The sequence below is a fragment of the Pogona vitticeps genome, chromosome 5, assembly GCF_051106095.1.
Source record: "Pogona vitticeps strain Pit_001003342236 chromosome 5, PviZW2.1, whole genome shotgun sequence".
NCBI lineage: Eukaryota > Metazoa > Chordata > Lepidosauria > Squamata > Agamidae > Pogona > Pogona vitticeps.
The window spans coordinates 194,945,492-194,960,684 of NC_135787.1; the positions used below are offsets into that span (position 1 = coordinate 194,945,492).

The window sequence follows — 15,193 nt, forward strand, 5'->3', positions numbered from 1 at the left end:
ATATTTTTTGCAGCTTTCTGTTGACCTCCCCAACTGGTCAGGGAGGGAAAAAAGAAATCCCTGGTTCCCTCTAGTGGCCAGTTCTGGTAAATTCAGTGTAGGCATCCTTCAATCCAGAGAGATGATGGTCACCTGCTCTGTATGGAGGTCTTGGAACAGCGTCTAGAGGTGGCTGAGAAGGCCAATTCGAGAGTGACCATCCCTTCCACACTGAAGACCAATACAATCTGTCCCCTGCCCAGCTCCCTGGTTTTTCTGCTTTCGGGACTGCCTCTTTGCCTCGGCCTGCTGGACAAGTGTCTCTTCAAATTGGGAGAGGCCGTGATGCAATGCCTGCCTCTAGACTTAACACTCAAGACGTCAAGGTTTCCCACCGGTTGAGGTCCATTCCTAAGGCCTTCAGATCCCGCTTGCGGATGTCCTTGTATCACATCTGCGGTCTCCCTCTGGGGCAATTTCCCTGCACTAATTCTCCATTCAGGAGATCTGGTAAATTCACCTTTCAAAAATATATGTATTTCTAGGACTTTTAAAAATATTTTAAATATTTTCAAACCATGGAAAAGGCAACCAATGGATGCTGATTGCACGGCTATGGGGGTCATGCTGGATATAAAATAACTCAAGAGGAAACAGAGGGAGGAGAGAATTGCAAAGATAGCTGAGGACAACCATCTATGCTACCTTGTGCTCATTGGATGCAAAAGCCAATAATGCACACCAATAATAAAATACTGAGTAAATAAGACCTCAGCTAGTATCTTTTCCAGGTAATCATCTTTCCTCCTAATGTCTCATAACCAGGATTATTAACTCAAGGCATATAAAGACATAATCAGACATACACCCCCCCCCCAAAACAGACGCATCGTATTGGATGACACCCATTTCGTGAGGGTTGTGGAGCTGCTCTGGCTTTTTGCTTAAACTTCAGCTCCAACCAAAATAGGTTCAGCACCTGGGACGGAGTTTTCAGGTTCGGACTAACATCTGGAGTGGAGCAACCACCCTCCAACACTGAAGTCACTACTGCGTCATCCCTTCGAGCACATCCCGCAAGCCCCCCACCCCCAATCGGTTAAATAGGCTGCATGAATCGAGGTTTATCTCTGACTGCCAGGCGCAGGGAGGGGTGTTTCTCCCCGGCTTTGCTCAGGGAGATCCAGAAGCTTCCAGCTGGACCCTGGTGGAGACCGTGTACAGGATCAGCTCCACCTTGGGGAGGTCTGGTTCCCCAAGGAAATTCTGCTTTCTGGTTTCTCCACCCTTCCTGACGTTGCCACGCTCTGGGGATATAGTATTACGAGGGTCGGGTGCTCAGCTTTCTCACCTGATGCACGGCGGCCGCCAGCCGGGCCCTCTCGGTCGGTGTCTGGAACGGCCCGTGCTGGAGACCGGACGGATCCTCCGGGCTGGATCTTCGGGCGGCCATTGGTAACGGCTGAAGGCAGCTCTCTCTCCTGGGAAGAAAGCCAGAACGGACCAGCGTGGCTGAACATGCAGACAGAGTCAGACGGATTTATGTGACCTCAGCGGGGGGGGGGGGGGGGGACAGGCCACGAAATAAGGACCTCTTTCAAAACAAAAACAAACAAACAAGCGAGCAGAAAACCAGAATCAAACCGACTCGCTTTCAGGAGGTGCAGCCCTGTCCGCCTTCTGAAATAAAACATACAGATGTATTCTTGAAGGCTTTTCAGGGCTGGGATCCGATGGCGGTGGTGGGTTTTTCGGGCTCTTTGGCCGCGTTCTGAGGTTGTTCTTCTTAATGTTTCGCCCGTCTCTGTGGCCGTGGGCATCTTCAGGGGACACGAGCCGGAACTCCGTCTGTGCTCTGGTGCAGTTTTGCTGGATACGGTCCTGCCAACTGCACCAGAGCACAGACAAGAGTCCAGACTCCTGTCCTCCGGAGATGCCCACGGCCACACAGAGCGAACACGGAAAACCCGCAGCCACTAAAACGCACCGAGTCTGTCTGATCTGCTTAGATGCGGGTCCCTGCCGTGAGCAGAGGGTTGGACTGGATGGCCTTAGGGGACCCCTTCCAACTCCATTTATTCTATGAGTCTACGATTCAAACGAGTGTTATCTGGACGCAGGGAGCAGAAACCCGTCCGCAAGCGAGGCCGGTCGGGGCTTCCAGGAGCAACCGGGCGGCGGCGGCGGTTCGGTCCCCGGGCAGACCCTAACCCTTCCCGCCTCTCCGGGCCTCTTCTCCTCTCCGGCCCCTTTGAAGGAGCCAGAAGCATCCTCCTCCTCCCCCCCCCCCCGCGGGGAGGCGTTCAGCCGGCCGGGCGGGCGGAGGGGGGGGGGCGAGACCTCCTCCCGAGTAGGCGGCAGCAGCAGCAGCCCCGGCCGCGGGCTTCTCCCCTGCCCACCCCCCTCCGATCCAGCGCGCCCGCGGAGCCCCGGCCGAGGCGAGCGGCGCCCGTCGCTGCCCGGTCGCAGCCCCCCCACCCTCCCCGCGCAAGGCTCGGGGCCCGGAAAAGAGCCCCTCCCGGGGCCGGCGGGGGGGGAGGCGGGAGACACCTACCGGAGAGGCCGGCCCGGGGCGGGGGGGGGGATAAGACACCCGTCGAGGGGCTCCGTCTGGCCCCGAGGTCCAGGGAGCGCCGCCTTCCTCCTCCTCCGCGGACCGGGCAGGCCAGCCCCGGGGAGGCGCTCGGCGCGGCGGCGGGGGGGGGGGACGGCGGCGTCCTTCTTCCGGGGCTGGGGAGCCCAGGCGGGGCCCCTCTGTCGGGGGGGGGGAAGCGGGGTCCAGCCAGAGGGGGGGGAGAAGAAAAAAAGGGGGGTTCCCCTTCTTCTCGGCTCGCAGGGGATTCCAGCTCCGGCGCTGCCCTTCCAACTCCACCGGTTGGACGGCCGCCTGCCCGCAGGCCAGAAAGCTTGGGCTAATCTCGGTGGCAAAAGAGCCGTGTCGTGTGTGCGAGTGGGGAAACACACACCCCGCACCCCCCAAAAAACAAATCCAACCCTGCCCTCTGCGCGGGCTCAGAGGCACCCTCGTCGTCGTGCCGGTCCAGCTCGGCCTCCTTCCTTGGGCCGGGGGGGGGGGCGTCGGGGGTCCCGGGGAGGAAGGAAGCGGGGTCCCTCCCCCCGGGGGTCCACCTGCCCGTCGAGGCGCCACGGCAGGCGAGCAGGGGGGAGAACTCTGGGTCCCCCCGAGGGGGCGGGCCGGCAGAGGAAGACCCCTCCCCTCCTCCATCACGAGGGGGCGGGGGGCGGGGAGGGGCGGTTTTTTTTTTTGAAAAACCGGTGCCGTCGGACGACGGGTGAAGACGTCGGGGGGGGGGGAGGCGGAGGAGAGGAGGGGGGACCCCCCCCAAGGCGAGACGGACCGACGCCCTCGAGGAAGCCCCGGGCTGGAGCTGACGCCGCCGCCGCCGCCGGGGAGCCCGGGGAGTGAGGAGGGGGCCTTCGGGACCCAGGGCTCCTCCGTGGGGTCGCCGCCCGCGGGTGGGGTGCGGGGTGGGGGGACCGGACCGCCCGGAGCGCAACCCCCTCCAGAGGAAAGCGCTTCTGAGGGGGGGGGTCCTCCAGAGGCTGGGGCCGAGCCCGGCGGAGTCCTGGGGGTCCCTCGGTTTCTCTGTCAACCCTCGACGTCCCCCTTTGGGTGGGCCCTGGAGAGGGCGAGGCTGCTGGGTCTCTGTGGGCGCGCGTGTGTGTGCGTGCACAAGCACGGAGGGAGAGGTTCCAGGGCAGAATCCGGGGGGGGGAGAGTCTCCCCTTAGGGCTGGGGTGCCCGGGCTCTTCCCCCCCCAAGCCAGGCTATGGCTGCTCATCATCCCCCCCCCTCGCCTCTCAAGGAAGGTGTTTCGGGAGAAGGGCCGGCGCTCCTCGGGTTCCCCCTTTCCGGAGGGTCTCCTCCAGCCGGAGCCGCTCCCTCTTCGAGCAGCCGCCGCCTCGACGCCTCCGTCCGTCCGTCGGGCCCAGTCCTGGTCTGGCCCCGGATCCCCGCTGGGTCCCTCTCCCTCCATCATCACCCGGGGGGGCTGCCGGGGGGGGGGAAGAAGGGTCAGGAAACCTCCTCGGGTTCAAAACGCGGCAGCCAGAGGGCTCACGGGGGGGGGGGAACACAGGGGATCACACGACCCCCCCCCTTCTCAAAATTACAGCAGCTCCGCTGGATGCCGATCGGTTTCCAGGCACAATTCAAAGTGATGGTTTTGACCTCTAAAGCCCTACCTAGACGGCCTCAAAGACGGTCCCTCCCCTGATGATGAGCCTCCTCCTCGGGTGTCCCTTCAGATCATCCGTCAGAGGCGGCCTTTCTCTCGGTCCCTCCACCTTCACAGGTGCATCTGATGGGGACCCGGGAAAGGGCCTTCTCGGTGGCTGCTCCTTTAGACTCTGGAACTCCCTCCCACTGGAGGCCAGACCCGCCCCCCTCTTGGCTCTCCTTCCGCAAGCAGGCAAAGAAGACCTTTCTCTCCCGGCAAGCCTTCCCTCTGTGACTGGTTGCCTGAGTGGGTTGTTTTTTTTTAAAAAAGATGGTTGCACCTCGCTGCTTTGCATGTGTTTTGGTGTTGCTTATGTTTTCTGTATGGTAACTGCTTGATCCTTTCCAGTGTCTGTACACTCCCTGTAGTTAGTATCTCTACACGGTCTTTTAATGATAGAAGCTGCTCTGGATCCTTTCAAGGAGGAAAGTGGAGTAAAAATACTTTTAACAGCAACAGCATCCACACAAGGACCAGGGCAAAGGCATAACGCTTTATTTTCAGAAACAGAGAGAGAACTGAAGGATAACTGAGCCGTTTTTCCTAAGCCACAACTTCTGCACGATTAACGGGAGGGAGGAGTTTGGAAGCGAGAGGACGGCGCCCTTGCTGGGCAAAGCGTGCGGGTGAACGAGAGAGAGAGGAAGCCGAAAAAGAACTCGGAGAGCATTTCTTTCTTTCTTTCTTTCTTGGAGCAGGGAAGTGTCTCTAGTTCAGAGGGGGGGGGCTAACCAAACTGCCCCCCCTCTTGTGTCCCCTCGGAGGTCCCGGCGTGGTGGTGGGCCCCCTTCATCTTCTGGGGCCCTTCGCCCACCTCTCCTCCCTCGGCTCCAGACACCTCCTGGCCTCAAGGAAGCGGAAGACTTCCTCGGCTCGGTCTCTCTCCGCGTTCCTCTGGAAACTCCTGGCCAGGTCCTTCAGGCGTCCGACCAGCTGCTTCTGCTCCAAGGGATGGTCCCCGGGGACCCTCAAGCCCGCCATGTACGCCTCCAGCGCCTCCTGCTCTCGCCCCTTCTGCTGATGGAGGAAATCTCCCCAATGCAGGTAGATGGCCTGCTGGCAACGCTTGCTGACCGTGGGCAGCTTCTCCATCAGGTTCAGATAAATCTCTTCCTCGTAAGCCGGGGACTTTTCTCCGTACGCTCTGGCCAACTTCAGCCTGGAATACACGGATTCGGGGCATGCTTCCAGGGACCGTTTGAAGCTCTCTGCCGCCTGGGCCGCGACCTCTCCTCGGTTTTCCGGCTGCATTCTCTCCAGCACCCGCAGATAGCACACGCCGAGGTCGTAGTGAGGGAGGTCATAGCCGGGATCCAGGGCGACGGCCTGCTTCAGGATGGAAATGGACCAAGAGAGGGGCTGACGCCGGGAAAACTTGGCGGCCAGCCGCAGGACCTCCGGGTTGGAGCTGTGCCGGACCACGTCATCCGCCAGATGTTTCGCTCTCTCTGGGTCTGTCTGTTCAAGCGCCGTAGCTAAATACACTTCCACATCCGCATTCTGGGGCTGGGAAACGAGGACCTGCTCCAGCAAGCTTTGGGCCTCTTCCCGAAGGTCTTCTCTCCACGAATGAGTCCAGCAGGCAAAAACGGAGGTGGCCAGGCCGGCCCGGAATTCTTCGTCGGCCTCTGCGCCTTCCAGAGCCCTCTGGAAACATTTTCTGGCCTCTTCTCCGTTCCGGAAGCCCCCGGCCAAGAGGGACCAGCCTTTCTGGGCCTCCACTTCGGGGATCGCCGCCGAGTAAGGCTGCGGGCTGGCCAGGGACTGGCAGATCTCACGGATCCGGCCCAGGTAGCGCTCCACCATCTCGTAATTGCTCAAGTGGTAATAAACCCAGGCGTAGTTCCCGTAAGTCACCAGGACCTGGCGGGAGAAGTCGGAGGGGTGCTCTTCCTTCAGGGCCTCTTCTGCGTCTCGGAGGGTCCCCAGAGCCTCCTTGTCCTGCCCTTCCAGGTGTTGCAGGTATGCCCGCATGGCGAGGTAGACGCCCCGGTTACGGTACCCGGTGTGCTTGATGCGCAGAGCCAGCGTCGTCAAGATGTGCATTACGTCCACCTTATCCTTGATCTCGAAGTCCCAGGTGAAATGGCACTGGAGGCTCTGGAGCTTCTCCCAGAGGGGTCGGCTGTGAGGGAAGGGAGAGAAAGGGTGAGCCTGCTAAGAGAGGAAGGGGCCTCCTCAAGAGGGATCAGACGAACCTGACGCCCACCCGGGGAGAGGGCTCTCCGAGGAGGCAGGCAAGCCAGAGCCCTTCTCCCAGCAGCTCCCTCTTAAGAGCGTGATGGGCAACCTTATGCGCTGTCTTGGGACTGGGAGGGATTTTTCTGGCCTGGGGCTGCAGGGGGGGGGGGGAGATGGTCTCTCTATCCAGCATTAATCAATCCTTCCTTTCAGCTTCTGAAATTCAGAGAGCCCCCGCCTCTTTGCTGAGCGCTTTTCTTTCTCTCTCCTGGATTCGTGGCAGTTGCTTGTCTGTTGTTGATCTGTTCGGTTGGTGGCTAAGCATGTTTGCAGTAAAGAAAGCAGTATTACTCGAGTCCGTAATTTCAAGTAGAGATTCTCCCCCTTCCTTTCTTCTACAAATGTCTCAGCGTTATTGAGACTTTAAGCGCCAGTTAATGAGAAAGGGGTGGACTATCTGGAGAACTTGTAGCTATGCTCCTCTCTATTTCTACTGCATAACAAGAGAAAAAGGGAATTTAACCAGGAACGCCAAACTCTGCAATACTCTGCGGGGCCATTTTCCTGGGACATGGCATGGACTGAACCAGCCGCCGTCCTAGAGACCCAGGTCACGTCAGGCACCGGGGTCTCCTTGGTGGCGAGACTCTTGGGGGTTAGCGCCTTTATTTATCCGCTCGGCTCTCCTCTGAGGATGCCGGTCTGTGGAAGTGGATTCTGATCCCTAATATTGCACACACATCTGCCAGACTTTCCCCCCCTCCCTCCCTCCCTCCTCACTCTGCCCCATATGCAATGATCCGCTGGAACCCAGCAGGTGCCGATGCATTTCTCTGGCAGGGCTCCTACGCGTCGGATCCTGGCACTGAGCGGAGGGCATCTCTGCCCTCCACGGGGCAGGGCTGGATGGCCTCCCGGGGACCTCTTCCGACGCTACGGTCCAGGGCCGGTGTGCCCTCCCTGCCTGCCTGCCCCACTGTCCATCCTCCCTCCCCTTCCAAGGGGGAACCGCTTTTGCACCCAAGAAGCCACTTTGAGACCCTGGATGTCCCGGAATGACAGCCCCCTCCGGGCTCAAAACTCACCTGTCTTCCACCTGAAGGCCCCCTCCTCCGGGCTTGGCATCGCACAGGGCTGCTTCTCGGCCCCCCCCCCCCGGTTCTCTCCCTCCCCCCAAAAAAGACACGACCGTGGACAGAAATCCTCTGAAACCGGAGTGACTCCGGCTCACCTCATTTTGCTCCGATTCCCTCCGAAGCTTCTCGGTGCGCCTTCTTGCCCGGGGATGGCGGGGATGCGCTCCGGAGGAGAGATGCTCTTTTGGGGCAGCAGCAGGAGCAGCAGCAAGAGTTCCGAGGTAGGATGATGATTGGTTTCGTTTCCGGAGAGGGAGCCTCGGGAAACGGAAAGCGAAACTCGGAGGAGAGAGAGACCCGCTCGCCTCTGGCCGAGCGCCCGAGTTTGGAAACTGCCAGAGGACTTTTGGGGGCTGACGGGTCGTCCCCCTCCCCCGTCCCAAAAAAGGGAGTTTTCCGCCCTCCGCTGGCTGGGCCCGGGGACGTCCCAGGCGGTCGGGTCTACAGGAGGGCCGACCCCCGGCGTTGGGCCGCCTGAGGTCCAAGGCAAGGGCCTTCCCGGGGGGTCCCCCCCACGACTCAAGCTCTGCGCCCGCCCGCCCGCGCCCGGCAGCCCCTGGGGAGGGAGGGTGTCCCCTGCCCCCCCCCCAGCCAGCCAGCCGGAGGACGGGGCCTCAGCGCTTGGAACGGTGGCGGCGTTTTAAAAGGAACGCGGCGCGTTTCTCGTTACTCGCTACGGGGTGGCTCGCTTCCCTTCCGTCGCTCCCGCTGCGCGAGCGGTTTGTGGCGTAACGCGTTATTGCCCCGTTGTCGCTTCTCCTTTGGGCCGCATCCGAGACTGGCCTGCACAAATATTTTCAAAAACAGAACAAACAAACAAACAAACAAACAAACAAATAAATAAATAAATAAATAAATAAATAAGGCTTCCCTTGCCTTGAGGGCCGGCGAGAGAACGCGAGAAGGGCCGAGAAACACTTCTTTAAAATGCGGTAACAGGCCCTGGAAAAGTGGAGATTGGAAAGTAGTTCCACAGTGGAACTTGTAGTTTGCCGCACTTACAAGTAACTCTGTAACGGTTTCTTCCCTTGTTCTGTGCCACGGATGGCGTTCGTTGTAACGAGTTACTTCTGCTCTCTGGCTGGATGGGAAGGCCAGCTTTCTTTCCTAAGCAGAAGGGGGGGGGATTAGCAATCGACCTAACACACACACACACAGGCACGCTAGCATCCCTCAATGCCGCCCATCAGACCTGTGTGTCTCTTGCCCTTGGTGGTGTCCTGGCACACCGACCTGCATCCTCCAGGGTATGAGGGAGTCCCTGGGACTGGGAAAAGGTCCAGGATTCTCCCCCGCCCGAGGGATGCTTCTCTTGGCTTGCGGGAAAATGCTGTGTGGTCAAGCGGCACCCTGAAGCCGCTGGAAAGCTCTGGGGGGGGGGAGTCAACTGGCACAGCGGCAGAGCAGAGAGTGTGTTGGGTTCGGGTCTGGGAGGCCCCGGGTTCACATTCCTGTTTGTCTTGCAGCAATGAGTTCCGTTGGTTAACACTGCACTGTGGAAATAAATGCCTTTTATCTTAAACCCTTTGCCCATTTTACTACATGTCAACAGGGTCTCTTCCCTCCTTGCTCTCTTAAAAGAGTGGGGGACATGTGGCCCTCCTAATGTTCAAAGACTACGATTCCCAGAATCCTTGATCCCTGGACTGTCCGGGTAAGAGCGATGGGAACTTCTCCATTTGCTTAGATATATGTATTGATGCTTTTATTTTATTTACGGAATTTGTATACTGCCCAACTTAGAGAACCACTGCTCTGGCAGGTTTACACGCAACATATAACAAAGTCATAACAACAGCATTCCTGAAGGCTTTCACGGCTGGGATCCGATGCTTGTTGTAGGTTTTTCGGGCTGTTTGGACGTGTTCTGAAGGTTGTGTGTGGGATAGTTGAGTTGATAGTTGTGGGATACTCAACTATCCCACAGACTGCACCAGAACACAGACAGAGGTCCGACTCCTGCCTTCTGAAGATGCCCCGGCCACACAGACGGGCGAAACGTTAGGAAGAACAACCTCAAGAACATGGCCAGACAGCCCGGAAAACCCACAACCACCATCAAACCCGTTGTCCTTTCAGGAGTTAATGTTGTTGCCTGCACTAAAATGAACCCGTTAGTCATAAAATTGGTTGTTGTGGGTTTTTTGGGCTCTTTGGCTGTATTCTGAAGGTTGTTCTGTTAGTAGACCGACAGACATAATATATTTAACATGCTCAGAGGCTAACACAATGTGCACTTAGTTTATAAAGGCGCACAACAAATATACCTAAATGTATTCCTGCATATCATGTATATCCCAGAATCCTCTGTATTGCCTTTTATTCCCTTTTAATATGTACGTAATGCTAACTTTGAAGCAATATGCATGTAAGCAATGTAATACTTTACTTCTGACCATTGCAACAGAAATGTAGCATTTTATTCTTGAAATGCATATCCTGAAGATTGGCCAGAGAAACGAACAGAGTAGAAGGAGAAGGGGGAACCAATAGTTTACACTTCAAAAGCTACAATATGCTTCACTTGTGAGATAAGCCAGACTACAAGAGGAAACAATATAGAGTAATATAAGGCCATATCCTCAGCTATCTTCCTCCCCAAAAGAACAACAAAGGGGCCATCTGACTCAGAACAGGCAGAGTCATCAAGGACATTTATGAAGACAAATACCCTAGATAGTTGACCCTAATGTGCGAGGAGAAGAAAACAAAACGCCACAAATCTAGCAACTTGGGTTATTTTACATATACAAAGAAAGTAACATAAACATGGGGAAGGGAGATAAAAGTAATTCAGATGCATTCCTTGCAGACATCTTGACTCCTCAAGAGAACATCTCAATCCTAGGTCAACTGGACACGAGGGCATAACATGGACATTGTAGTCCGACCAATTAGAATAACTTCTGGAACTTCTTTGGCCAATAATCAGGAAGATCCTATGTCAAAGACCCAAAGAACCAATCAGGTCAAGACCCCTATATCCCCAATGCTGTATCTCAAAGCTTATATAATGTTTATACTCCTATTGTTCGGGGTCCATCTCTGCCTTTAAGAGGTTGGGCCCTGGCTGTGTATTCTAATAAATTGGCATAATAGACAGCCGGTCTTTGCATCTTGGTCTGTGTTCTTTGCCGGAGATAAAGAACCCAATTTTCGGGGTAACAGTTCTTCCTAACATTTTGCCCATCTCTGTGGCTGGCATCTTCAGAGGACAGGAGTCAGAACTCTGTGCTCTGGTGCAGTTTGTGGGATAGTTGAGTATTTATAGCTGTGGGACCAGCTTTTTCTCCTTTTCAGGACATTGGGTGATTATGGTGATCAGCCTGTTTTTTTTTGTTGTTGTGGGTGTATTGTTGTGATAAGGGGGAGAGATGACCTGTCACTGTGATTGGTGGGTGTCGTTAGCTAGTCTTTTGTGTGCAGTGATCCCCAGTCCTTTTATCTGGGTAGAGTTCGTTGACCTTTTGCAGGCTGTATTTTTTCAGTGCTGGGAGCCAGGCTTTGGTGAGTTTTAGACTTTCTTCTTTTTTTGCTGAAGCTTTGCTGATGTTTGTGGATTTCAGTGGCTTCCTTGTGTGGTCTAACATAATGTCAAAACACTCCTTCCTGAGGAATTAGGTTGGATGATGGCTTTTCTGCCTGGTGAAAAGGTGACGGTCTCACGATTCAGCTGAGCTGAGAAGTGAAAAAGAACACTCCCAGCTCACCTGAAAAGCAAAACTGGATGAGGGCGAGCTTTTGAAAGCACATCTAGATTTCAGAAAGCAGGTATGCGAAATGCTAGTTTCAGCTATAAAACCTCCAGCTTTGTGTGTCTTTGAGAGTCTGAGGTTCACTTTCTGGTGCCTTGAGCAGGAATCAGAAAGGAAAGCAATACTTTCACGCTCCAAAAAAAAAAGCATCACAAGGAAGAAAGGGAAGGAAGCAATGATTTCGGTTTCCTTAATATGGCTTCCTTTTTGAAGAAACAAAAGTTAAATGCAGGTTGTTGCCGAAAGTGAAACTTTAAATGCCCCAGCAGACAAGGCTCATCATCGTGATGTGTTGTCAAGTCAATTCAGACTTAGGGTCACCCTTTCCAGGGTTCTCTAGGTAGAGAATACTCCAGAAGCGCTTTACCCTTCCCTTCCTCTAGGGGGCGCTTTGGGACAGCACCGCTTGCCCAAGGCTACCCAGGCTGGCTCGTCTCCCAAGAGAATCAGACTCCCAACTTCTGCCAGAAACAGAACTCGCTGAGCTATCCAGAGAGCTAAGCAGGATGTGAAACAGAAACGGCTGTCACTGTTTTGCAATGTTTGGAGGTGCATTTATTCGATTTATAGGCCACCTTTCTCCCGATAAGGTTGTGCCCGTTCCTGATGCAACCTGAGGTCTAAGCACTGAAATTATCAGCTCACTTTTAGGGACCAGCCCTCGTCGGGAGTGGAGAAGGAGGCCCCGGAGCAAGAAATTCAGCCTGGGTGACTCGGGTGGCGTATCTCACGAGGACCCACAACGAGGAGCCCTGGGACACAAAAAGCAGAACAATCCTGTGCAGGACAGAACGGCCACAGCAGAGGGAGGCCCGGCTTCTGGCCTCCTCTGCCGGGTCGTTTTCCAGGCCTCTGGAGGTGTTAATATTTGTGGGCTCAGGGGCATGGAGGACCTGGTCAAATGGGTCCCTGACGTCGGCAGAAGACATTCAGACAGGTAGCCAGGTCCCAAACCATTCAGGGCTTTGTGGGTGAGAACCAACACTTTAAACGTGGCACGGAAGCAGATGGGTAACCAATGCAGGCTAGCCAGAGTCAGGGGAATTACATTCCTTCACCCCGGCAAGCAAGCTGGCTGCTGCGTTTTGGACTGCTTGAAGCTTCTGCGTCAGCCTCAAGGGAAGCCCCACGTGGAGTGCATCAAAGCAGTCTATTTTTGTCCATCAGCGGCAGAGGACAGAAATTCGGAGCACCGTTGCTTTGCCTTCAAATCGGTACCCAAAGAAACCATCAGAGGCCACTGTTTTAGGCCCTTCCAAAGGCCGTTCCCGAGCAGGAATTTCCAACCCCACGTGGGGGTCCCATTGGCCCAATGGCCCCAAGGGCATGGGGCTTCTTTTGCTCCCCTCTTTCAAGGAGGGGGGCCTCAGGAAGAATCTGGAGTGAAAGGGGCAGATACAAGATTGGAAGCTTGATGGTGTCCGAGGAAGGAGAAGAGCCAGAAGGCCAATGGGACGTACAGTAATCTGAGCGCTAAACAAAGAAACAGACAAAATGGCGGTGCCATTCGGATTAAACGATGCAACTTTTATATTTATGTCGTTTTGGATCATTTATTCTGGTTTTGCAGTTCAAGCTTTCGGCTGGTTTTGTCCGGCAGAGAGCAAAGCCGTTCCCAGCGCCCCTCCTCTCGGTCAAGAGGCTCAGAGTCATGTCCTTCAAGGAAGGCTGAAGTTCTCAAGGTGCAGCCGTTTGTGGCAGGCGGCAGGTGCTCCCTTGCATGGCATGCCTCTCGAGGGACGGCTGGTTTCCTTGAAATGAAGGGGTGCGTGTGCGGCTGACCCCCCCCTTTGGCCTTCGCTGTCCAAAGTTCCTCCAGAACAGCTGGAAAGGCTCATTTCCAAACTCCTGGGCTTCCCCAGACAATGGGCAGGCAGTGTGGGACGCGGCTTTCCCGGAGACACTCCTGCTCACAGGGTGCCATAGATGATCCGGGGGCAAGATTCGGGCACGATGCAGTGAGACTCGTGTTCGACCAGCCCTGCAGGGCACTGGCACCCGGGCACGCAGGGCTTAAAGCAGTGGGACTCCAGCACGCCCAGCGGGACCTCGCGGTTGAAGCACGTCTTCGGGCAGGGGGGCCCACACTCGTCAAACACGTAGCCCCGGTCCTGGGGGCATCCCACAGCTATGGGGAAACAGGAGAGCCACAATATCAGGGAGAGGGGGCCAACAGATCATTGCTCAATTATTCGTGCTCCTCTCTCCATCCTCCTCCCTTTAGACTCACAACACCCCTGAGAGGTAGACCAGGCTGCTAGAAAGTGGCTGGACTAAAGTTGCTTAGGGTGAGCGGCATGGCTCAGGGGGGACTTAAATGACACACACGCCATGCATCCCCCTGAAATTTGGGCAGGGGTGGCACCTCCAGAAGCTTCAATCTCCTTCAAAACAAGGGTGAGAAATATGGTTCTCAGAGGCTCAAATGGAGCCAACTCGCATCCCGGACCCTCTCAGAACCTCCACACTCCCACTGAGAGAACAAAAATATTTTTACTCAAAGCCAAGAGCAAAGTGTCCTGCTTATATTCCACCCTGTAGTGCTTCAAGGGTGGTTTACAATTCAATCATGCAGGCTATAAATTGCAACTCCCTCCCTCTAGTAAGCTGGGTACTTAATGTACTGACCTCGGAAAGATGGACGGCTGAGTGAACCTCGAGCCGGCTACCTGGGATAGCACTCGGGTTGTGAGCAGAGTTTTGGCTGCAGTCCTGCAGTAGAACCACTGCCCCACATGGTTCCCAGCGCTTTCTCCCAAACGGCAGCTGTTTAATCTGTTTTGTGCCCTCTAGGGGGTGTTGGAAGCAATTATGCCATATTCCTTTTTTTGGGGAAGGGGCAGGATCTCCTGGATTCCCATTTCCCCAGATGTTTATTTATTTAACGGTGTGGGGGTATAATAGAAGGCATAAGGAGGCGTTCCTATTTAAAAGAAGCCTTTGGGGAAAAATTGGGGTGTGTGTGTAAACAAGCAGGTGCCCCTGAGGGCTGTCCATCCGTGTTGTAAAAGGATGCCCTGAGATAAACTGGAAGTGGCACGTTGGCCTGATGCAGATATTTTAAATTAGATAGATAGATAGATAGATAGATAGATAGATAGATAGATAGATAGATAGATAGATAGATAGATAGATAGATAGATAGATAGATACCGTATTTTTCCATGTATAAAAGACCCCCATGCTTAAGAGCCCCGCACATTTTTCTAGCCCAAAATGAAGAAATCTAAGCAAAGGCTTAGCAAGTGGAGGGGGAAAGGAATAAAAGCACAGCAGGATCGCTTTGATCCCTTTCCCCCTCCACTTGTTTCTGTTCTCTCTTCAGCTTACTTCCAACTGGAACAATTTATCCTTCTGGATGACAATGGGGAGGTTTTGGGAGCAGAAGCCCCCCCCATCACTTTTCTAAGGCCTGGACAGAACCTAGAAGGGCTGTGAGGGGGGGCACAGGACGTGTGCCTTGGCCCATTACAGCCCCCGCAACCCCCCCTCACCGCAGAGCGTGGGCGAGCGCCACTGCAGCACCAGGCCGGCGTGGCGGCACTCGGCCGCGTAGGCCTCCAGGGCTTCGCAGAGGCAGTCCTCGGCGGCGGCCGCTCCACAGGCGCAGAGGTCGTAGACGCAGGAGGCGAAGAAGGGCTCGGGGGGCACGGCGGTGTGGCAGCGCTCAAAGGGTGGCAGCTTGAGGGCTTTGCACCGGGCGTTGGCCTCTTTGCGGGAGCGATAGCCCGCTTCCTTGCAGGGGTCCACATCCGTGCCATCGGCGCAGCTGCCCCGGTCCGTGCTGTTGGCGCTGGTCACCTGGAGCGATGAGAGAGAGATCGAGATCCCGTCCATGGGCAATGCATGGCAGCGATTTCAGTGCAACTGCTCCTTCCTACTCCGGCCTGCCCATCTAAAC

The 15,193-nt window shown here is 55.7% G+C and overlaps 3 protein-coding genes across 8 annotated transcripts in view; all 3 read right to left on the bottom strand.

Annotated features, from left to right (window-relative positions):
- The window catches only part of LOC110090279 (uncharacterized), a 31,923-nt gene extending 29,628 nt beyond the window's left edge, over nucleotides 1-2,295 (bottom strand). For all 6 annotated transcript variants that reach the window (XM_078376732.1, XM_073002410.2, XM_073002406.2 and 3 more), the window contains exon 1: nucleotides 1,331-2,295. In XM_078376732.1, coding sequence (XP_078232858.1) covers nucleotides 1,331-1,432 — 102 coding nt within the window. In that variant the 5' untranslated portion in view covers nucleotides 1,433-2,295. The remainder of the gene's footprint in view (nucleotides 1-1,330) is intronic.
- Nucleotides 2,296-4,694: 2,399 nt separating this feature from the next.
- LOC110071650 (interferon-induced protein with tetratricopeptide repeats 5-like) lies at nucleotides 4,695-7,841 on the bottom strand. Its single transcript, XM_073002412.2, has 2 exons — nucleotides 7,633-7,841; nucleotides 4,695-6,345 (listed from the first exon to the last, which is right to left on the bottom strand). Exons 1-2 carry the CDS (start codon nucleotides 7,635-7,637, stop codon nucleotides 5,010-5,012), a joined length of 1,341 nt encoding a protein of 446 aa, XP_072858513.2. The 5' UTR covers nucleotides 7,638-7,841; the 3' UTR covers nucleotides 4,695-5,009.
- A 4,957-nt stretch (nucleotides 7,842-12,798) lies between these two features.
- Nucleotides 12,799-15,193, bottom strand: part of KCP (kielin cysteine rich BMP regulator) — a 79,963-nt gene continuing 77,568 nt past the window's right edge. Inside the window, exons 50-51 of the mRNA XM_078376812.1 lie at nucleotides 14,787-15,093; nucleotides 12,799-13,420 (exon numbers count right to left, since the gene is read on the bottom strand). Of these exons, the coding sequence (XP_078232938.1) occupies nucleotides 13,203-13,420; nucleotides 14,787-15,093 (525 nt within the window). The 3' untranslated portion in view covers nucleotides 12,799-13,202. The remainder of the gene's footprint in view (nucleotides 13,421-14,786; nucleotides 15,094-15,193) is intronic.